This window comes from Trachypithecus francoisi, unplaced genomic scaffold (assembly GCF_009764315.1).
Source record: "Trachypithecus francoisi isolate TF-2019V2 unplaced genomic scaffold, Tfra_2.0 Lachesis_group6, whole genome shotgun sequence".
Taxonomy (NCBI): domain Eukaryota; kingdom Metazoa; phylum Chordata; class Mammalia; order Primates; family Cercopithecidae; genus Trachypithecus; species Trachypithecus francoisi.
Window position 1 is genome coordinate 1224804 of NW_022681471.1, and position 23766 is coordinate 1248569.

A 23766-nucleotide genomic window follows, 5' to 3' on the forward strand; every position below is an offset into this window, starting at 1 on the left:
ATAGAACTCTCCACCCCAAATCAACAGAATATACATTCTTCTCAGTACCACATCGCACTTATTCCAAAATTGACCACATAATTGGAAGTAAAGCACTCCTTAGCAAATGTAAAAGAACAGAAATTATAACAAACTGTCTCTCAGACCACAGTGCAATCACACTAGAACTCAGGACTAAGAAACTCAATCCAAACCGCTCAACTACATGGAAACTAAACAACCTGCTCCTGAATGACTACTGGGTACATAACGAAATGAAGGCAGAAATCAAGATGTTCTTTGAAACCAATGAGAACAAAGATACAACATACCAGAATCTCTGGGACACATTTAAAGCAGTGTGTAGAGGGAAATTTATAGCACTAAATGCCCACAAGAGAAAGTTGGAAAGATCTAAAATTGACACTCTAACATCACAATAAAAGAACTGAGAAGCAAGAGCAAACACATTCAAAAGCTAGCAGAAGGCAAGACATAACTAAGATCAGAGCAGAACTGAAGGAGATAGAGACACAAAAAACCCTGCAAAAAATCAATGAATCCAGGAGCTGGTTTTTTGAAAAGATCAACAAAATTGACAGACCGCTAGCAAGACTAATAAAGAAGAAAAGAGAGAAGAATCAATAGACGCAATAAAAAATGATAAAGGGGATATCACCACGGACCCCACAGAAATACAAATTACCATCAGAGAATACTATACAACACCTCTACACAAATCAACTAGAAAATCTAGAAGAATGGATAATTTCCGACACTTACACTCTTCCAAGACTAACCAGGAAGAAGCTGAATCCCTAATAGACCAATAGCAGGCTCTGAAATTGAGGCAATAATTAATAGCCTACCAACCAAAAAAGTCCAGGACCAGATGGATTCACAGCTGAATTCTACCAGAGGTACAAGGAGGAGCTGGTACCATTCCTTCTGAAACTATTCCAATCAATAGAAAAGAGGGAATCTTCCCTAACTCATTTATGAGGCCAACATCATCCTGATACAAAGCCTGGCAGAGACACACAAAAAAAGACAATTTTAGACCAATATCCCTGATGAACATCGATGCAAAAATCCTCAATAAAATACTGGCAAACCGGATTCAGCAGCACATCAAAAAGCTTACCACCATGATCAAGTGGGCTTCATCTCTGGGATGCAAGGCTGGTTCAACATTCGCAAATCAATAAACGTAATCCAGCATATAAACAGAACCAAAGACAACAACCACATGATTATCTCAATAGATGCAGAAAAGGCTTTTGACAAAATTCAACAGCCCTTCATGCTAAAAACGCTCAATAATTCGGTATTGATGGAACGTACTCAAAATAATAAGAGCTATTTATGACAAACCCACAGTCAATATCATACTGAATGGCAAAAACTGGAAAAATTCCCTTTGAAAACTGGCACAAGACAGGGATGCCCTCTCTCACCACTCCTATTCAACATAGTGTTGGAAGTTCTGGCTAGGGCAATCAGGCAAGAGAAAGAAATAAAGGGTATTCAGTTAGGAAAAGAAGAAGTCAAATTGTCCCTGTTTGCAGATGACATGATTGTATATTTAGAAAACCCCATTGTCTCAGCCCAAAATCTCCTTAAGCTGATAAGCAACTTCAGCAAAGTCTCAGGATACAAAATTAATGTGCAAAAATCCCAGCATTCTTATACACCAGTAACAGACAAACAGAGAGCCAAATCATGAATGAACTTCCATTCACAATTGCTTCAAAGAGAATAAAATACCTAGGAATCCAACTTACAAGGGATGTCAAGGACCTCTTCAAGGAGAACTACAAACCACTGCTCAGTGAAATCAAAGAGGACACTACAAATGGAAGAACATACCATGCTCATGGATAGGAAGAATCAATATCGTGAAAATGGCCATACTGCCCAAGGTTATTTATAGATTCAATGCCATCCCCATCAAGCTACCAATGAGTTTCTTCACAGAATTGGAAAAAACGCTTTAAAGTCATATGGAACCAAAAATGAGCCCGCATTGCCAAGACAATCCTATGTCATAAGAACAAAGCTGGAGGCATCACCTACCTAACTTCAAACTATACTACAAGGCTACAGTAACCAAAACAGCATGGTACTGGTACCACAACAGAGATATAGACCAGTGGAACAGAACAGAGTCCTCGGAAATAATACCACACATCTACAGCCATCTGATCTTTGACAAACCTGAGAGAAACAAGAAATGGGGAAAGGATTCCCTATTAATAAATGGTGCTGGGAAAATTGGCTAGCCATAAGTAGAAAGCTGAAACTGGATCCTTTCCTTACTCCTTATATGAAAATTAATTCAAGATGGATTAGAGACTTAAATGTTAGACCTAATACCATAAAAACCCTAGAAGAAAACCTAGGTAGTACCATTCAGGACATAGGCATGGGCAAGGACTTCATGTCTAAAACACCAAAAGCAACGGCAGCAAAAGCCAAAATTGACAAATGGGATCTAATTAAACTAAAGAGCTTCTGCACAGCAAAAGAAACTACCATCAGAGTGAACAGGCAACCTACAGAATGGGAGAAAATTTTTGCAATCTACTCATCTGACAAAGGGCTAACATCCAGAATCTACAAAGAACTCAAACAAATTTACAAGAAAAAAACAAACAACCCCATCAAAAAGTGGCAAAGGATATGAACAGACATTTCTCAAAAGAAGACATTCATACAGCCAACAGACACATGAAAAATGCTCATCATCACTGCCATCAGAGAATGCAAATCAAAACCACAATGAGATACCATCTCACTCCAGTTAGAATGGCAATCATTAAAAGGAAACACAGGTGCTGGAGAGGATGTGGAGAAATAGGAACACTTTTACACTGTTGGTGGGATTGTAAACTAGTTCAACCATTATGGAAAACAGTATGGCGATTCCTCAAGGATCTAGAACTAGATGTACCATATGACCAGCCATCCCACTACTGGGTATATACCCAAAGGATTATAATCATGCTGCTATAAAGACACATGCACACGTATGTTTATTGCAGCACTATTCACAATAGCAAAGACTTGGAATCAACCCAGATGTCCATCTGTGACAGACTGGATTAAGAAAATGTGGCACATATACACCATGGAATACTATGCAGCCATAAAAAAGGAGAGTTGCGTCCTTTGTAGGGACATGGATGCAGCTGGAACCATCATTCTTAGCAAACTATCACAAGAACAGAAAACCAAACACCGCATGTTCTCACTCATAGGTGGGAACTGAACAATGACATCACTTGGACTGGAAGGGAACATCACACATCGGGGCCTATCATGGGGAGGGGGGAGGGGGGAGGATTGCATTGGGAGTTATACCTGATATAAATGATGAATGATGGGTGCTGACAAGTTGATGGGTGCAGCACACCAACATGGCACAAGTATACATAAGAAACCTGCACGTTATGCACATGTACCCTAGAACTTAAAGTATAATGAAAAAAGGAAAAAAGTTTATGAAAAATCCACCATTTACAATAGCATCACAAATATAAAACAGGGGTAAACGTAACAATATATATGCAAAACCTATATACTGACAACTACAAAACACTGGTAGGACTGTGGGGAAGCTAATAAACAATAGAAATTTATTCCTCATAGTTTCAGAGGTTGGAAGTTGGAGATCAGGATGCCAGCATGGCTGGGATCTGGCGAGGACTGCCTTCTGGGTGGCAGATGGCAGACTTCTCATACCCTTCACATGGTGAAAAGAGAGTGAGCTAGCTCTCTGGTCTCGTCTTATAAGGACACTAGTTCCAACCATGAGAGTTCCACCCTCATAACCTAATCACCTCCCAGTGCTCTGTCTCCAAATACCATCACATTGGGGATTAGAGTCAACTTGTGATTTTTGACAGGACACATTAAGTTCACAACTGCCTAGAAAAATTAAAGATCTAAATGAATGGAGAAATATACTGTGTTCATAGAACACTCACTACTGTAAGATTTACATCCTCGTGTATTAGTTTCCTATGGGTGCTGTAACAAACTACTACAAAATTGGGGACTTAAAATAGCACATATTTATTATCCTGTGGCCAGAGGTCCAAAAACGGTTTCACTGGGCTAAAATCAAGATGTCAGCAGGACCTACTCCTTCTGGAGACTCTATGGGAGAATCTATTACTTGTTTTTCCAGAGCTGTATTTCCTTGGTTCATGGCCCCTTCCTCTATCATCAAAACCAGCAGCATAAAATCTTCAAATCTCTCTGTTTCCACCACACTGCCTTCTCTTAATGTTATCTCCCTCTTTTAAGAGAACCTGTGATTGACTGCATTTATTGCCCACTTGGATAACCCCATCATCTCAAGATCTTTAACAGGTTCCATGGAAGTTAGTATCTTTGAGGGCCATGATTTAGCCTACCACACACACCAAATGAACCAAATTATTTTAAAGAATCAATGCAATACCAATGAAAATTGGAAGCCAGCAGGTTCTTTTGTAGAAATTGACATACTGACTTTAAAAGTCATAATGGAAATGCAAAGGACCTAGAATGGGCAAAACAATTCTGAGAAAAAAAAAAGTTGGACAATTTATACTATGTGCTTTCAAAGCTTACTATAAAGCTACAGTAATAAGCACAATGTAGTACTGGCATAAGGATAAATATATAGAACATACTAGAGAGTCGGAAAACAGACCCATGCATATTGAGTCAGTTAATTTTCCACAAAGGTGCCAAGGCAATTCAATGGAGAAATAATTATGTTTCAATAAATGGTGGTACAACTGGATAAATGAGGAAAGTACCCCCCGACTCTTAACTCACAACATATACAAAAATTTATGTAACATGGATCATAGACCTAAATGTCATATACAAAACTATAAAATGTCCAAAACACATATGAAAAAAAATACTTGCAACCTAGGGTTAGGCAAACATTTCTTAGATGGGATATGAAATTGGACTTCTCCAAAATGAAAAACTCTTACTCTCCAAAAGATATCTATCATTAAGAAAATGACAGCCAAGCCACAAAGTAGACGACCATATTCTGAAAACATGTATCTGACAAAGTAATCTGTATCCAGTATATAAAAAGGACTTTTACAACTAAAAAAATAAGCAAACAAGCCAGTTAAAAATGGCCAAAAAATTCAGAGACATCCCATCAAAGAAGGCATACAAAAAGCAAATAAGCACACAACAAATACTCAGTATTTTCACGTGTTAGGACAATGCAAATTAAAACCACAATGAGATAAGATTACACACACACTAGAACTCTTACATATGCTGGTGGGAATGCAAAATAGTACAGCCACTTTAGAAAACATTTTGGAAGTTTCTTATACAGTTAAGTGTATACTTATTCTATGGCCCAGCAATCCCACACCTAGGTATTTTACTCAAGAAAAATGAAAACGTATGTCCACACAAAGACTTGTAATCAAATATTCAAAGAAGCTTTATTCATAATTGCCACTGGTAACAACTCACATATCCATAACTGGTGAATGGTTAACCCAATTTTGGTATATCCATTCAATGGAATACTAATCAGCAGTAAAAAGTAACAAACTACGGGTGAAAACAACAACACTGATGAATCTAAAATGCACTATAAGTAAAATAATTCAGATTGAAAACACAAGATACTGTACAATGCTACTTATTTGACATTCTGGAAAGGGCAAAACTCTAGACACAGAAAACAGATCAGTGCGGTTACAGATAAGGAACAGAAAGCTTAGATGTTAAATAATTTGTCTAAGAGCTCAGAGTTGGGAGTCAAACCCTTTGACTCCAAAATCCTTTTAATTCAGTATTATACTATACAGGTTTTACACTGATAAATGAACATGTTTAGAAAAGCATATGAATAAATATCTGCTGAGCAGCTAACGGGTCTCCACTCGGGAAGATTAAGGATAGTCTTTATACTCTTTTGCTTATGATATCTGAGTTTTCTGTAAGTACGTGTACTATTTTTGTACTATGAAAAATAACACAAGAAACTTCGATTGGAAAAAAGGGAGGAGGGTTGTAAGAAGATGGGACCTACAAAATTAAACTTGGCAGCAAGCCTCTGAGAAAACTATGCTGGGAAGACCATGAGATTCAGAGGGGTGGCTAACAAAAATATACATAGCATCACTGTGTCATAGTATTCTTATCCGTAAAGTCAGGGCAATAATATGTACCCCATAAGGTGGCTACGAATATAAGATAATGACTATAACAAGTGCTTTGTATAAAGCACTAACTAAGTCAGTGGCTCTCAAAGTTTTTAATATCAAAATTTTGACGTTTAACTCTTAAAAAGGACTCCTTTTCAGTCTTTTTTTTTTTTTTTTAATATACATTAAGTTCTAGGGTACATGTGCATAATGTGCAGGTTTGTTACATATGTATACTTGTGCCATGTTGGTGTGCTGCACCCACTGAGGATCCCAAAGAGCTCTTGTTGATGTGGGTTATCCCTATTGGTATTTAATATTTCTGATACAATGGTTATTCAAAAAATATCTACTCTTTAAAGGTAATAATAAACACATTACATACTAACATAAATAACATTATTTAAAAACATTTCCAAATCCAACACAAATTTAGTGAGAGCAGCAGCACTGTTTCTACAGTTTAGCAAAATTTTAAATGTATGATGTCATAGAAGACGCCTAGATTCTAATATCTACATTGACATTCATTCTGTTGCAATACATTGTTTTGGTTCAAGTATACAAAGAAAATCTGGCCACACAGAGATGTGTAGTTAGAAAAGAACTATTTTAATAGCTGTTTCAGATAATGGTAGATATTCAACAGGACACTGAAACTCAACAAGTGGTAGTTTCTTAAAGGTTAACTGTGATGTGGAATCCGAAATCATATCAATGACCTTTTTGTACTCTGCTACACTGAAATCCACTGGTCTCTCTTATACTTTCAGTGAATCTTTTATCCCAACATTATTATATAATACAATGTAGGTCGACTGGAAAATATTGGTTTACTGAGTTATAAAGAACTTTCAAATGTCGACACATTTCATACACAATAGCAAAAAAAATCACATTACTTACTATCTCCACCGACTTCATCAGAAATATTTTAAGTACTGGGAGGCTGTCAAACTCACGGTAGTAGATACAACTTCTCAAAAATTCTGGTTTCCCCATGAAAGATCAAATTTTACCATTTATAAAAAATACCACGAGTTGTTTTCCTTGAAGGTTTGCTTCTTGCATTTTCAAGAAAATGTCTGTCAAACACCATAACACAAATAACCACAGTCTTGTCTGTCAGTTATCCTTCCAAATAAAAATGATACTCTATGAAAACAGCAGCTTGTAACTCAGTCACACACGTTTTTCCTTAAGTCAACCACTGCATTTCAGCATACAACAGGCCTTTATGCATTCTTCTCATTTCATCACATGGAATATTAAACTAGATGTGCATTCAGGGGTCAAGATTAAATGAGATTAATATTTTTCTGCTTTATCAAGGACATTCGTAAGTGAAGCTGCCATTTTTTTTTAACTGCAAGTGCAGCATGTGGTGGTGAAGAATCCAGTGACAGAAGACTAGTGTAGCTGGTGCCACCGTCCTGATTTGTGCTCCGGCACCAGCTGTTTGACGCACCACTTTTGCACCACCAGTGCCAATGTCGACCAAGGCAAAGAATGTCTTAGTATTATTATTATTTTGACTTTGCGGATACCTGGAAAGGGTCTCAAGGCCCACCTCCAAGGTCTGTGGAAAACAGTCTGACAACCAGCGTACTCAATACACATTAGTTAATATTATTAATACTCGGAAACAAAAACAGGCTTTTACAAGCTGCTACAAAGAGAGGGAGAACATTTAAAGAAACAAGATAAAAATGACTTCATCCCTTAGACTTTGGACAAGAAGAGAGCCTGTGTCAAGGTGGGGTGGAGTGGGATTCACAAGTTAATAGAAATGGAGTTATCACCACAAATGCAGTGCACAGTTAGTAGAGGCAGAAGTCTTCTCTCTTAAAGCAGAGGGGAATATTCCAAAATCTAAAAAAACAGAACCAATTTGTCAACTAAAGCCTGTGGCTACAAATATAATTATCAGAAACAATGGACTTGAAAACACACAGACTATTTAAAAGAAATTAGTGGATTCAAACATTAACAAATGCTAAGATAATGGCAGACACAGGATTCATACGTAAATTAGATAATATACAGGTAATTTTTATCCTAAAGGATTTTCAGACTATAATAAAAAAGTAGATTGCTGGTGGTGGTTGGGGGGGTAAATGCTGTAAGCTAACTTCATTATCCTCTGTAAAACAGTTTCCTTATTTAATAAAAAAAGAGAATAGTGGAACTAAAGAAAAGGGAAGTACCAAAATGTTTTAAATGCTGGAAAAGTGATTATTTTATGTGGTTTTTGACATAATTTAAAGGAAACTTAAAATTTTATGTCTATTACATGGAAAATAGAAAAGATAAACTTACAAAAGGACACACAAAATATAATTCATGATTCAAATACTAGGGTTAGAAAAATATACATGGGCTGAATGTTCTCTTATTAATTTTCTATTGCTGCCATTCAAAACTGCCACAAACCTAGTGGCTTAAAAAGCATAAACCTAGTGGTTTAAAAAGCATAACCCTTACAGTTCTGGAGGTCAGAGTTCAATATGGGTCTCGCTGGGCTAAACTTAAGGTGTCAGCAGGACTATGCTTCTGAAGGCTCTAGAAGAGAATGTTTCTTTGCCTTTTCTAGCTCTAGAGGCTGCCACATTCCTTAGCTCATGGCCCCTTCCTCCATCTTCAAAGTCAACAATGAAGAATGCAGTCCTCCTCATACTGAATCACTCTGACCTCCTTTTCTGTCTCCCTCTTCTATATTTAAGGACCCTGTAAATACATTGGCCCCAGCCAGAGAATCCAGAATAATCCATCTTAAGGTCAGCTGATTAGCAAACTTAATTCCATCTGCTACCTTAATTCCCCTTTGCCATGTAACAAAACATATTCCCTGGTTCCATGGATTAGGATGTGGACATACTTGGGGGGTCATTATTCTGCCTACCACACCTCTATAAAAAGAAAGCTTGCTTCCTAGATGAAGAAAGTAAATCTGTTACATTCAAGAGTTATACTTAGAACCAAAGTCAAAAGTCGAACCAACTATCAGAAATCAGATGACAGAGGTTTAGCATGCCTGGATGAAGACAAGAGCAACAATTTACTATCTTTAAAATTAGATAAATTAGATTTCAAAGCCAAAAGTATTAAAATGCTAAGAGGACTAATAAGGAAAACCTAAATAACAAAAACCTAACAACATGACCATGGAATATGGAAATAATTTTAGAAGGCTTTTTTTTTTTTTTTTTTTTTTGAGACGGAGTCTCGCTCTGTCGCCCAGGCTGGAGTGCAGTGGCGGGATCTCAGCTCACTGCAAGCTCCACCTCCCGGGTTTACGCCATTCTCCCGCCTCAGCCTCCCGAGTAGCTGGGACTGCAGGCGGAGCTTGCAGTGAGCTGAGATCCGGCCACTGCACTCCAGCCTGGGCGACAGAGTGAGACTCCGTCTCAAAAAAAAAAAAAAATTACTAAAATACAATTGAAACATAAAAACACCTGGGAAGCTGCCAAAACAAAACTCAGAGAAAATGTGTTCATTTCAAATGTTTAAATAAAAGTAGAAAACAAAGAAAAAAAAAGAGGCAAAGGAAAACTAGTAAACTGAGTTTCTAAGAAATTTGGGGAAAAAGCCAAGACATGAAAATAATAAAAATAAAAGTAGAAATATAGATATAAAAATGAAACTGATCAGTAATCCCAACAGCTGGCTTTAAAAAAAATTAAACTACAAAGCTGATCAAGTAAAACAAAGTAATATAATCAGAAAGTTCAAAAGATGTAATTCATACACACTCCTAGTTGGGTAAAGAAAGAATAGTATCTTAACTATATCAATATATTTGGAAGCAAAGTCTAAAAGGTGACTGCATAGCCAGAAGGAAATATCAACCCTGATTTGCAAGAGAATACACAATAATGTGCAATAATACAGTGATAAGAAAATGCATTTACAAAAACAAGTTACGGTCATAGCCTAAACTACTTTGAGTTACTTCTCAAGAAATATTCAGACCAGATTCCAAATATAAAAACATACTGCTTAATTCTCCACAAACCTGGGAGAATTGGGAGGTTCCAGTTTAACATTAATCACTACTTCTTAAAATGCACCTTTCCAGTTACACCTTTAGAATGGATTTATTCCACTCTCATTTGAATCTGTAGTGTTAGTATACTATGAATCACTAAGTAGTGTTACCTGATGTCCTCTCTGAAATTTACATGGAGCTTTCTGCTCAGGCGCAAATTCCCTCTCTCCACTTTGCAGGGTTGGGAGAATAGGTAGGGAGAAAAGGAAGCAGGGAGGGAGAGAATATACATAGCAAAGGAATGATGACTCTGAGTGTAAAAGTTCTCGTATCTGTTTTCTGCATATCGTAAGAATGCAGCTGGACTCTTTTTAGACCTATCAGTTTTTTTCCAGTGGAAGCTGCTGGCTTCCCTGGAGCATATACACGCGTCTTAACACATGCCTGCATGCACGTACACACGCACAGGCACATACGCACACACAAACTTTGGATGGCACATCCCAGTTTACAGCTTGACAGAATGGCTCCAAATGACAACCTGACATTCTCACAAACTATCAAGGGAATTGCCCCTCTTACACCTTATTAACCAAATTTAAAGTCTTTTAGTGGAGATTTTAGCTGGTTTTATTAAGATGAAAAATGTTTAAGAGCATTTAACCAGTAGATACAAAAAAGCACAAAAGCCAAATAAAAGCAGAGCCCACGCCAGTAGGAAGATCTGCATTTAAGTTCCTCAACTGCTATTCATCAGCGGTGTGGTCTTGGGTGAGTTATTTTCCCCCAGGTCTGTTTCCTCATCTGATTCCTCATATACTGATTCATTAAGACAAGGGTATGTGAAAGCACTGTGTAAATGATACATTTTACCCATTCTAGTTTTAGCAGTACTATGAAAGACAAAAGTTCTGCCACACTGTAGGTAACAATCTTGTTCAGCAATCATTGTTGTCACTATTAGGTTGGAGCTGACAAAGTATGAGTCTCCACTTATAAAGCATCTATCTCCAGAGTTCGAGGCTTTTGTCTTAAATTCCAGTCACCTTGTACAGGCATGACATATCAGGCAAAATAATTAAAAACTCAAGCTCCATATTAAAAAGCTTAACTTCTGGAGTCCTAGGAAACTATCTAAAACTCCTTCAATCCACCGTCTCTCCTGTACAACAAAGATTTCCCAGTGGTAGATGTCTATTTGTACTCAACATCCACTCATTCAGCACCTAATTCAGCACCTCCAAATCCTGGCTCTCAAAGAACACAGCTAAGAACAATGTGTGTATAATTATCAAGTAATAGGAATGATATTTTTAAAACTAAAAATTATACATTCAAATGAGATTTCTCTCCTTTAACCAGTCCCCTTGGGAGGCAATGCAGTAATTCCAATGGTACTTCATTACTCAAATCATCTTTGAAGCTTTTTTCTTGGAAGCACCTTGAGAACCTGCAGTCTGATCTTCTAACTATCCCAAATGGTACTCAATTTTCACTGAGGGTGGATTCGAATTTTGGAAATGGCAGTCAGTCAGTCAGAGCCAAGGTTAGTGAATAGGATGTGTGATCAAACTAGGTGGAACTATTTTGGTTGAAAATGATAGATGATCATAAAGCAATGAGATGGATCCTCTTATGTGATATGTAAACTGACTTTAAAGGGAATTCCAGATGAGTAACGAGGAGTATGAACGATGGAATCGGTTTATACATTCTCTTTCCCCAAGTAACTTCTTTGAATGACAACACTCATTTAGGTGTATAAGCGCCACTAAGAGGTTTGTTTTAATTACTTACAATTCGTAAATAGAGGGTTCCTTAGTATACTGGATCTACAATGTCATGCGGGAAAGGAGGTGTCACTTAACTAGAAATATGGCATGGCATGCAGGAAAGAGCACAGGCTTCATGAGACTGACATGGATTCGAATCTTGACTTGGATTCTTCCTGTTTGAGAAACTTCAGGGAAGTCAGAAGCTGTCAAGACTTTAAAATAAGGTGATATCTAATTTTGCAGGGTTGTTGTAAAGATCATGGATAATGGATGCAAAGCCCCTACATTGGGCCTGGCATGTGGTGGGTACTCAAGAAGTCACAGCTATTATTAACAGCAACATCAGTAAAATCAAGACCATTTTCTGACTGTAGGTGGCTTGAGAGGACAGAACAACAAATAAGCAGTCACTTGAGTGGTAAGTAGTTCATTGACAGTATTGACAGTACACTTGTGCATTGGATACTGCTTTCTTAAAAACAATAACCTGTAAAAAATATTTGCAGTAACTAACACTATATATTTTTAATTCACATGACACATGTCATCTGCAGTGCTCGTACCACACGGACCTTTTCACTACCTGAACATACCAGGCACTATCATGACCCCATGCCTTTGTGTAATTTGTCCCTTCTGAGATACTGAAAGGGGCCAGCCCCTCCACACCTATGGGTATTTCTCATCAGGTGGGACAAGAGACTGAGAAAAGAAACAAGACACAGAGACAAAGTATAGAGAAAGAACAGTGGGCCCAGGGGACCGGTGCTCAGCATATGGAGGACCCGCACCAGCACTAGCCTCTGAGTTCCCTCAGTATTTACTGATCATTATTTTTACTATCTTAGCGAGGGGAGTGTAGCAGGGCAACAGGTGGGGAGAAGGTCAGCAGGAAAACATGTGAGCAAAGGAATCTGTATTATGAATAAGTCCAAGGAAAGGTACTGTGCCCAGATGTGCACATAGGCTAGATTTATGTTTCTCTTTACCCAAACATCTCAGTGCAGCAAAGAATAACAGAGCAGTATTGCTGCTAGCATATCTCGCCTCCAGCCACAGGGCAGTTTTCTATCTCAGAACAGAACGAATGAGAATGGTCAGCTTTACACCGAGACATTCCATTCCCAGGGACAAGCAGGAGACGGAAGCCTTCCTCTTATCTCAATTGCAAAGAGGCCTCCCTCTTTCACCACTCCTCCTCAGCACAGACCCTTTATGGGTGTCGTAAGGCCTTTCCTTTCCCATGAGGCCATATCTCAGGCTGTCTCAGTGTGGGGAAACCTTGAACAATACCCAGGTTTTCTTGGGCAGAGGTCCCTGTGGCTGTCCGTAGTGCACTGTCCCTGGTTAATCGAGAATGGAGAATGGCGATGACTTTTACCAAGCATACTGCCTGCAAACATATTGTTAACAAGGTACATCCTGCACAGCCCTAAATCCATTAAACCTTGATTCATTATAGCACATGTTTCTGTGAGCACAGGGTTGGGGCTAAAGTTACAGGTGAACAGCATCTCAAAGCAGAAACAATCTTTCTTAGTACAGATCAAAATGGAGTTTCTTGTCTTCCTTTTCTACATAGATACAGTAACAATCTGATCTCTCTTTTCCCCACAAGATACCCTTCCAACTCTCTGGTCTGATGACAACCCTACAATTTTAGCTCAAAAGTCTGGCTCAAAAGACTAGCTCAATGCAAAACCCAGCTCAAAAGTCATTTCCATTATAGACTCTTCCCTGCCTGCTCGAGACAGAATTAGTGGCTCTGCCATTTGTACTTCCAAGACATTTGGTTTCTTTCTCTGTAATGCCTCATACTCTACTGAATTCTTATTTCCCTTTCATTTCTGCTTCTTCCACTAGGCTTATGCATTGAGAGGAGGACTACATTCCATTTATTTTTGTACTTAGAGCACCTAGTACATTGCTTGGCATGAGATAGGAACCTAGGAGATGTTTGATGAATCAATGTTCTAAAAATACTTTGCAAATAACTATTAGAGGCCAGGTAGCTGCCTTTAGTGAACTATATTACCAGCAATCGCATTCCTTTTTCCTGACTTCAAACAAGGGACAAGATAACTTACATGGACTACAGAATGTCTTTTGAAGATGCAGCATATAGAAGTTTCCAAACACTACTGATCTCATCAGTACCCTATGCCCACATGACGGAACCCCCGGAGCAACATTTCTCAGCCTTTGTTCCGGTCTAGCCCACCTGAGGGATATACCACACTCCATCAGGAGCTCACCACACAGATGACAAAGAAGGCCCAGTAGAGTTCTTACAGCCTTTCAGTGCCACATGGCTGCGAGGGTGGAAGCGCCTTCTCTGAACCAGCAACTCCCCCAATGTAGCAGAAAATTTCAAGGCTCCGTGGTGAGTGCAGGGAGCCCACCTAATGCTACCTACTACCAGATCCCTACCACCCAAAATGCCTCAGAATCAGTTTGCCTATTCTAAGAACAGGGCTCTTTCACTGTTAGGAAGCCTCAGACATTCAAGGAAGGACTTGTTTGTGGGTCCAGTACATCTGTTTCAGCATGTGTTAACCTGCATAACTAAAAAGCAATTATGAAAAGAAGTTCATGATCAACCAGTTCTGTGCCAGATGGAAAGAGGCAGAGTGGGTCAGCTGGCAGCCCTGTACATCTGAGTGTTGACACCTGTGAATCATTCTCTGTCACTGCAGTTTCCAGAGCCTTGCCAACACGGCAGTGGGTTCAGACTTACCAAGATCCAAAAGGTTGGAAAGGGGATCTGGAGCCATGACCCATGCCTTGGGACCCACCAAACCATGACAGTGACTATTTCTGTAACAAAGACATACTCTTCAAAGTAAATATAGCCATATTCTGCCTTAGTGCCATGTTATTTCCCATCTCTCCAATGGAATGGCTGCACTCTGAAGGTGGGAAGAGTGTGAGAAGAAAGAGAACCAGGCCACAGACCACCAGGAAAGTAGTGATTGAAAGCAGCAGCTCTAGATTTCTCTTATAGGCTCTGGAGAGTTATCCACTTATTTATTCAAAAAATATTTATTGAGCCAGGTACTATTCCAAGTATGCAGGCTACAGTACTGACACAGTCACAGTCTTGACCCCATAGAACTTAAAGTTTAGTGGGGAGGAAGGTATTAATCAAATAAGAATCCAGACAGACACAAGGGTACAAATATGTACTGTGATGGAGGAGTAGTAAATACTACAGGAACCGTAGAAACAGGGAGCAGTAAATCTGGTCAGGGAAGTCAGGAGAGCTTCCTTAGCAAGTGCCAAGTGAGGATAAATAGCAGTTCACTAGGTCTAGAGGAGAGGAAAAGAGAGGGAAACATTCCTGGTAAAGAGAACAGTAGGTGACAAGGTTCTGGGGTAGGAGGGAGATACTGAATGGATTCAAAATTAGAGGCAGGGGGCAAAGCAGTAGCATCAAGGTTTGAATCCCCAGCATAAGGTAACTTCTGTGTACACCCCTCAGTTTTCCTTCTAGCTATTGGGAAGGCCTTCCTCAGCATGCAAGGAGACTAAAGCACATTGTCAAAAACTAGGAGTGCTCAGGAGACATGAAACACTACCGGCTAAAAAAACAAATCTGATTTACCAATAATACCCGGCCAATGTCCTCTTGAAATATCTGTAAAATTAAGGAACTCACTACCGGCAACAATGAATCAGGAAAATGGCACAGTATAAAAGACCTTTAAACTTTTCAGGCAGAAATACATTTTAATCCAGGTAGAATTAGATATTGATAAATATGTTGATAATTACTATAAATCTGCTTAGATACCAGGTATTTCATTGTAATTTCATATACTAATTTTTTTGGGGGGAAAAGGGCCAAAGGAAAAAATGGTTAAAGGTAATATCAGTGCAGCACTATTTTGCTTTGGCAACTCTGTTAGCCAGTTTGATCACCTGAGGCAGTTTCTTGTGGCTTCTGAATTATCTGTCACCTTGCAAACAAGTCATTTGTAAGGCACTTTGTAATCAATCATTAATTGGCCTCCTTACCCTGCTGAGAGATTATACTGATTCTACAGATAAAACAATAGATGAGTGAGTTGCCAAAGGGCACAAAACAATTCAGTTTTTACTTAACTTTCTTCTCACCATCTCCAAATAGAAGACACACATGGCTTGTCCAGCTACAGCACCAACCCTACTACCCTGCAGACCAATCCTAACCCCCTGATGCAGCAGAGGAAGGGACTGCAGTTAGTTCTGTTACCTCCTCTATGCTTTCGAGGCCAGCAATGATAATGTCTGCACTGTGTTAGAGACACTGGCACTGCAGACCAGAACATGAACTCAAAGTGGAATAAGAGCACACAGAAAGTCACAATGGCTCACAAGTTAAAATGTCACCATCCCTAGGGAGACTGCACCCTCAACATACAAATACTTCCCTAAAACTTCCTTTCATCCTCAACAAGCAGCCAAGACAGCGGTCCCCATAGTTGGCCCCCATAGTACAGCACTGCACAGTACTGTAAGGCATCTTAAGTGTACAAGCCCTTCTTCACTCCTATGCTGAGACCGCCAGCATCTAAAGCACCTAGCATAGGTTACAGCACACAAATGTTCACTGAGCGCATGTCTTCCCAACTAGCAAATAAGGGAAACGCATACTCCCTTCGGAGAGCAGTGCACTTAAGAGATCAGTCAGGCCAACTCCTTATTTTACAGAAGGGCCAAAGAAGGGCAGAGAATCACCCAGTTACATATGGCCTGGTCTCCAATTCAAGTCTTAGGGCTCAGTTTAGTTTCACAAACATTTTATATGACAGATAACAGTGGGTGGGACGCGCTGGGGACACCGAGATGAGCAGGAGATGGTCTCAACTTCAGGGAGCTCACAGCCTGGGGGAAAGAACAGTTACAAAATAGTCCTGCAAGTGCAAGGACAGGCGCTTGAGTTCTTAGCCAGTGTTTTCTCCACACTGTCCACTGGGTGTTCCCCATCTGGAAAAGAAGGACAGCAATATCTACTTCCTGCAAATAAACTTGTAGTGAAGACTGATGAGAAAATGAGTATGGAAAATGATCAGGCTCACCCAGAAATGCATTATATAAGGCATTGCCATATCCTGACACTGACTCCAAGTATTCAACAGTGTTGCAGGTATCCGTTCAACAAAGAAGCAAACAAGAGAGGGATGGGCATAGACCCAAGGAAAACCCCAAGGACTGCGCGGAACTGGAGGAAACAGCTGGGGTGGGGGTAGGGGTGGTGGGTCAAGTGAGACGGCCCTGACGCGGAGAATGGAGGGCCCGCAGCGGGGTAGAAGAGGATGGAACCGAGAGGAAGAAATTGGGACACCAACGAGGGACAGCAAGCAGAGAGGAATGGGGCTCCCTTGGGGCAGGACGGGGCTCGCGGCCGGGCAGGGGCTGAAGACACCGGGCACGGGAGGAGGAAGCGGGCGGGCGCCGAGGCCGACAGCTTTGCCTAGGGACAGCTTGCACCCGCAGGGAGGCTCGGGCAGGCGCCCGGGTCCTCGGGCTGCAGCATCTCGCCCGCCGTGCCTCCCCGGAGCCGAACACCAGCCCTTGCCCGAGCCCATAGCGCGGACTCCCGGGGGCGCCAACGACGCCACCTCACCTCGGATTGAAGTCCTGGAAGAGGCCCCTCAGGTTCATGGCGGAGAACTTCACCGCGGCGTCCTCCTCCTCCTCCCCCGCAGCCCGTGCTGCACAGCCTGCGCCTTACAGCGGGTTCATGGCGCCAGCTCCAGCCGCGTCCCCGCTGCTGCTCCCGCTACTGCTCCCGCCGCCGCCGCCGCCGCCGCCGCCGCCGCCACCACCGCCGCCGCCGCCGCCGCCGCCGCCGCCCGGAGAAACCTGAGCCACCGCCCCCTGCCCCTCCTTCCGGGCTTCCGTACGGCGGCCGCGCATGCGTCCGGAGCCCCGCCCAGAGCGCACAGCGCTGAGAGGTCCCCATGCCTGGGTCTGCACGCGACCCGCCCAAGAGAGGAGATGGCAGGGGGATGGAGGCTGGGAGTGAGCAGGGCCCCGAAGAAGGGGATACTGACGGGCTGAAGGCCTGCAGGGAGGGAGCGCGCCGCCGAGGAGTCTGGAGGACAGGTCTTGGCAGACACCTGTCACCTTGGCCCGCGCTACCTTCTGGAGATGTTCCCCAGTGACAGCTGAGCCCTGGGAGTAGTGACAACGAGTGAGACGTTGCATTTTGGCGATGTCATCCCAGGCTTCACCTGTCACATCTGTCAACGACTCCAAAGTTTGGGTCCCAACTTCCCTTCCAATTCCCAAGCCAGCATGTCCAGGTATGCTGGCTCTTCCCAACTCAAGCTACCTAGCCCCAAAGTCACTTCCCGTCCCAACGGCCTTCCCCTCCTGGGTTCCCTTTTTCCCTTAGCAGCAGGCCTATTCGTAGGGGGATATTCAAGCAGGAGACGTGGAAATCATCCTCATTTTTCTAACCCAATTCAGAGCCTCCTTGGATCCTGTCTCAACTTTGTGGTCACTTCACACCTGACGTCTGCCTCCACTCCAGGCTGCCCTACTTACAGGTACCAGGTTCATCTTCCTTCAGCAAGTCAACATCTTTGAGTCTCAGTTTTTCTCCTCTGCAGAATGGAAATGATAAAATCCTCTTTTCTAAGCGTGTTAGGAAGATTCAGTGAGATCATGTGCATAACACACTGCCTAGTACACGCTAGGTGTTCAAAGAATGCTGTTGCTATCTGGTACTCTTTCAGGTGTCAGCCCCTCGAGGATTTTGTTTACTTTTGGAATCCAAGAGCAGGACAAGCTCATAGCAGGTGACCTAGTTTACCATCTTCACTTCGGGCAGATTTAAGTTTTCATGAGCACAGCAATGTCTTGAACATTAGTCTAGTATCATATGGATAATAGTCATCCTTTGTTGCAATAGCAGAGTTTCACAAATGACAATTTTATACTGTTTAGCCCCAAGGGCAGCTTGAGAGAATCACAATTGCTATAGTCATACTTGGCCTTGATATATCACCTTTCTTCTGAGAACGTAAAAACATATCATAACTGGTAATTAAGCTTCCCAACACCCACTGGGTAATGGATGTTATTATATGAGCTGATTTTAAGGATGAGTAACCCAAATCAAGTTTTCATCTGCTGAAGCACCAGGACCCTGTCCCAGACTTTTTCACCCATCTTCCTTTCCCGTCCTCTGGGTAAAGTCCAATGTGTAGCCCAGAGGAGGTTCTCAATAAACACTCAAATACAGACGAGGAACTAAGGTACAGAGAAGCTTGTAAAACAGACCCTGAGCAAGCCAGCAAGTAAGGGTGGAGGAGCAGAGATGTAACTCAGGGTCTAGCTGAACCTGAAGCCCACACCGTTAGAAAGAGATGCTTGCCAGTGGTCAGATTGGACAGCACCATCTTCATTACCAGTGACCTTGCCCCAAGTAGGCATGAGAAGATGGTCTGCCAGTTCAGACACTTGAATAACAGGCACCGTTGTCCTTTCAAGAGCTTCATAGATAGAGACCAGGCAGGATTCTCAGAGTCCAGATCCTTGAGGGCAGATGCTATTTTAGTGAGATCTCAGGGAGTCCTGGAGCTGAACCACCGCTCTACAGGCCCACAAGTTCAGTTTTAGCAGTTCTTCCAGAGTTGACCAGGCCCTAGAAGCTATCTAGCAAAGGCAACAGGGCGCTGATGCACAAATTACTTGTTAGTGTGTTCCTTTGCTCTGACAAGGTAAATTGCCAAGAGGAATATACGAACCTGTCTGTGAGGAAATACAGGAAGAACTGGACTTTCCTGAGGCCTTACATCCCCAGTCTTCAAGAGGTGAATTACCTGACTGCTTCTAGAAGCCCAGCCCGGTATGCTACTGGGGAAAAAAAAAAAAAGCCAGAAACCAGATGTCCATCTGGTCCTCTCTCCAGCAAGTGCAAAAGACCCTACTGACAACCCGCTGCTCACTTCAGAGCCCTCACTCAGTGTCCCACCCTAGATGGAGGTCCAAAGCCTCAATGACCTGTGTAGACAGACCCACAAGTGATCCTGACATTAGAGAAAGATCCTGGGCCATATGCAGGCACCAGGATTGTTGGGAAGCTTAATTACCACTTATGAAATGTTTCTACGTTCTCAGAAGAAAGGTGACATATCAAGAGTAAGTATTACTAGTGGAGAAGATGACACCCACATCTTCTCCACTAGCAGAGTTTGACTTTATCTTTTTCTTGACTTGCCACAAAATTCCAGGGCTATCTTACTAGGGGCTCCCAATGTTCTTCACTCAAAGGCAAGAAATGGCTCTGGATTGAAAAAACATGACCCCCAAATAAGCCAGAAAGCATATTCTTGTGACTTTGGGGTGGGCTTAGGTTACAGTGTTCCAGAAGCATTAGTGTATATCTAACCATGGTTTTAAAGACTAACTTGGATTTGTACCACCCTTCTGATAAGTTGGTGGCTTGACCAATTCAATATTCACATTGGCTCCAATGTGGTGATATAGGATGGCTGTCCTCTGAAGAGCAAGGCCCTGTTGAAGAGAATCCTGGTGCATTTAGACACTTGGACTGGGGAAACCTGGCATAGGGGAAGAAAATGGCTGTGGAACAGCTCTCCACACCACCAAGCCTCCTTCCCTGGCTGCAGCAGTAGAATGGAGAGAGTGTGGAATTAGTAGATTTGAACTCAACACCAGCTTCACCCTTGTTCCAGTGGAGAGAGGGCCAGCTGGGATCCAGTCCCTGCAAGGTCTATGGGACTATAAAGAGCTACTGGGAGGTCAGATTGACAAGTTCTTTAGCCAGGAAACATGGAGGTGCCAGCCTGCAAGGCTTTCTCAGTCTGGAATTCCCCACTCTAGGTTCCCTAAAGTCCACACTTTGAATGCCACAATTAGAGAATTGCTGAAGATGCTGGGAATTAATCCACCTGCAGAATGCAATCTCCCCCTTCCTGACAGAACCCGTTGTTTCAGGCAACTTTAGCCTAACTTGGATACACCTTGAGATCTCCCTGGGAGGCGAGTGGGTCTGGAGTCTAGACAGGGATTTGGTTAAATACAGGGCTAGATTTAGGGGCTTGGAGAACTGGAGGAAGAGATTGCGGGGAGGCAACCGAAGGGACCACAGAGGTAGTAGCTATAGTTCTGCTTGGACTAGCAGCAACCCCCATGGCCTTCCAGAGCCCAGAAGGAGCCACCTCCTCAGGGAGTCTTCCCTCAGGTATCAAACTACAGTTACTGAGAGAGAAGAGGGAGGGAGGACAATCCCAAGGCCCCAGTGGACCTCCTGTCACCCAGGGTAGCCCTGGGAGTGGGTGGTTTATCATCCCTCATGGAGCAAGCTTTCTACTAAAGGAAGCAGGGGCCATTTCCTGTTGGAAGGCAGAATGGGGAGCATTTGCCTGGGCCTGCAAACTACCACGTTATCCCTGTGCTTCTTCTCTGGACCTCTCCTGATGCCAGGGTTTCCAGGAAGCCTTCCCAGCTGTGCCACATTCCTCCAGTGTGCGGTGTATGCAAAGCCCAGGTCAAGTGCATGTAGCCAAGCACATGGGGCAGACAAAAAGGCCCATGCTTGCTAAAGGTCACCAACCAGCTGCCCACATGATTCCTTTTTCTGCTTGTTCCCAACCTACTCTCATTCTTGAATCTCCACTCACTGCTTGTCTTTCTCCCTTTATGTTTCCACATTGGATTTCTGGCACATTCCTCTGGGGCCCTCTGCCCTACTAATCAAATGCGCTCTTCCTCATCTTGCCTTCCCCTAATGGATCCTTTCATCTTGGGTAGCCTGTAACCTTCACTCCTTTAGTCGCATTCATCTGACATATATCTTCCAGAGTGTCTTCTTTGTGCCGGGCACTGTGGAAGGCACTGGGAACACACAGATATGAATAATGAAAACACAGCATTGTGCATGATAAGCATTGGGGATGTGGGAACAGCTGAGCTGAATCTGAAAGAAAAAATAACATTGCAGGGTAGGAAGAGAGGAAATGAGGTTCCAGGCAGAGTAAACAACAGTTGTAAAAGCACAGAAGTCAGTGAGTGGAGGCAGGTGCACCATTTTGAAGAACAATGTTGTCTGCAACCATCCTCCCTTCCCTTCCCACCACCCCACTCTCCCTACAGGCAGCTGTGCATGTGCTCTCTTAGCTCTCTGCACTTGGAGGACTCAGTTCTGGAGTCCCATGATGCTTCCCACTATGACCCTGCATCCTTGGATCCCGGTATGCAGTAGGTGCTCAGGCAATGGTCATGAAATTAATGCTGATGTTGGACAGTCACAGGGCACAGACAAAAAAGCAGTTCTTCCTCATCCCTTGCCTCAAACCAGGCAACTTGTGTCTGCAGAAACAATGGCCGTTTCTTTCCAAGTTTCTAATATCTGCAGACATTATCTGTGGGTACCCACATTCCCATTTTCCTACCAATCATTGACATGTTGAGGTTTTTTGTGTCTTCTTATAAAACAACTTATACTGTGCTTGTACAATTCTAAGATGTGAGATGAACCATCTATTTAATAACAGATATTCAGGGGAAAAACCCTGCATGAATCAATGTACTTATGCATCTTAAGATCTATACTCTTTCAGAAATATTACCATGTACAGGAGAAGGTGCATCTTAGATGTTCAGCATTAATTGCTCCTTCTTATTGATCATGAGAAGGCCTACTTTGGGCCATCTAATTGTTGTTATGAGTTGAATTGTACCCTCCAAAATATACCCTTCAATATGCTGAAGTCCTAATCCCCAATACCTGTGAAGGTGACCTCACTGGTAATAGGGACTTTGCAGCTGTAATAAAGTTAAAATGAGGTCATTGGAGTGGGCCCTTAATCCAATATGACTAATGTCCTTGTAAGAAAAGGAAAGTGAAACACAGACCTAGAGAGAAAACAGCCATGTGAAACTGAAGCCAGAGACTGGAGTGATGCTGCCACAAGCCAAGGAACACCTGGGGCTACCAGAAGCTGGAATAAGCAAAGAAAGATCTTCGCTAGAGCCTTCAGAGGGAGCACAACCCTGTCAACACCTTGATATTGGGCACTGAACCTCCAGAACTGAGAGAGAATTAATTGGTGTTGTTTTATGCCACACACTTTGTGGTACGATACCTTGGTATGGCAGTCCCAGGAAACTAGTGTAATCTTAACCAGTGCTCTGAAGTTGTGCTATGGTTTGGTTTGGCTGTGTCCCCACCCAAATCTCATCTTGAATTGTAGTTCCCCATATCCCCACATGTCATGGGAGGGACCTACTGAGAGTTAATTGAATCATGGGGGCAGTTACCCTCATGCTGTTCTTGTGATATTGAGTGAGTTCTCACAAGATCCGATGGTTTTGTAAGAGGCCTTTTTCCTTTTTGCTCAGCTTTTCTTCTTGCTGCTGCCATGTGAAGAAGGACGTGTTTGCTTCCCCTTCTGCCATGATTATAAGTTTCCTGAGGCCTCCCCAGCCCTGCAGAACTGTGAGTCAGTTAAACCTCTTTTCTTTATAAATTACCCAGTCTCTGGTATTTCTTCATATCAGTATGAGAATGGACTAATACACCCCATTTTTCAGATGAAGAAGCTGGCAGATCACTAGGGGTCAGGCATAGAAAAGGTGCAGCCAGAACAACTAATCTTTTATAGCCTGTATGAGTTGGGGTTCTCTAGGGGGACAGAACTAATAGGATATATATGTGTATATATATTTAAAGGTGAGTTTATTAGGTATTAACTCACACAATCACAGGATCCCACAATAGGCTGTCTGCAAGCTGAGGAGCAAGGAGACCCAGTCCAAGCCCCAAAACTGAAGCCCTTGGAGACCAATGTTCAAGGGCAGGAAGCATCCAGCATGGGAGAAA

General features: G+C 42.2%; 1 protein-coding gene across 1 annotated transcript in view; it reads right to left on the bottom strand.

Moving 5' to 3' along the window:
• Positions 1–17810, bottom strand: part of TMEM185A (transmembrane protein 185A) — a 39697-nt gene extending 21887 nt beyond the window's left edge. Inside the window, 1 exon segment of the mRNA XM_033201013.1 lies at positions 17536–17810. Within this exon segment, the coding sequence (XP_033056904.1) occupies positions 17536–17573 (38 nt within the window). The 5' untranslated portion in view covers positions 17574–17810.
• Positions 17811–23766: the final 5956 nt, after the last annotated feature.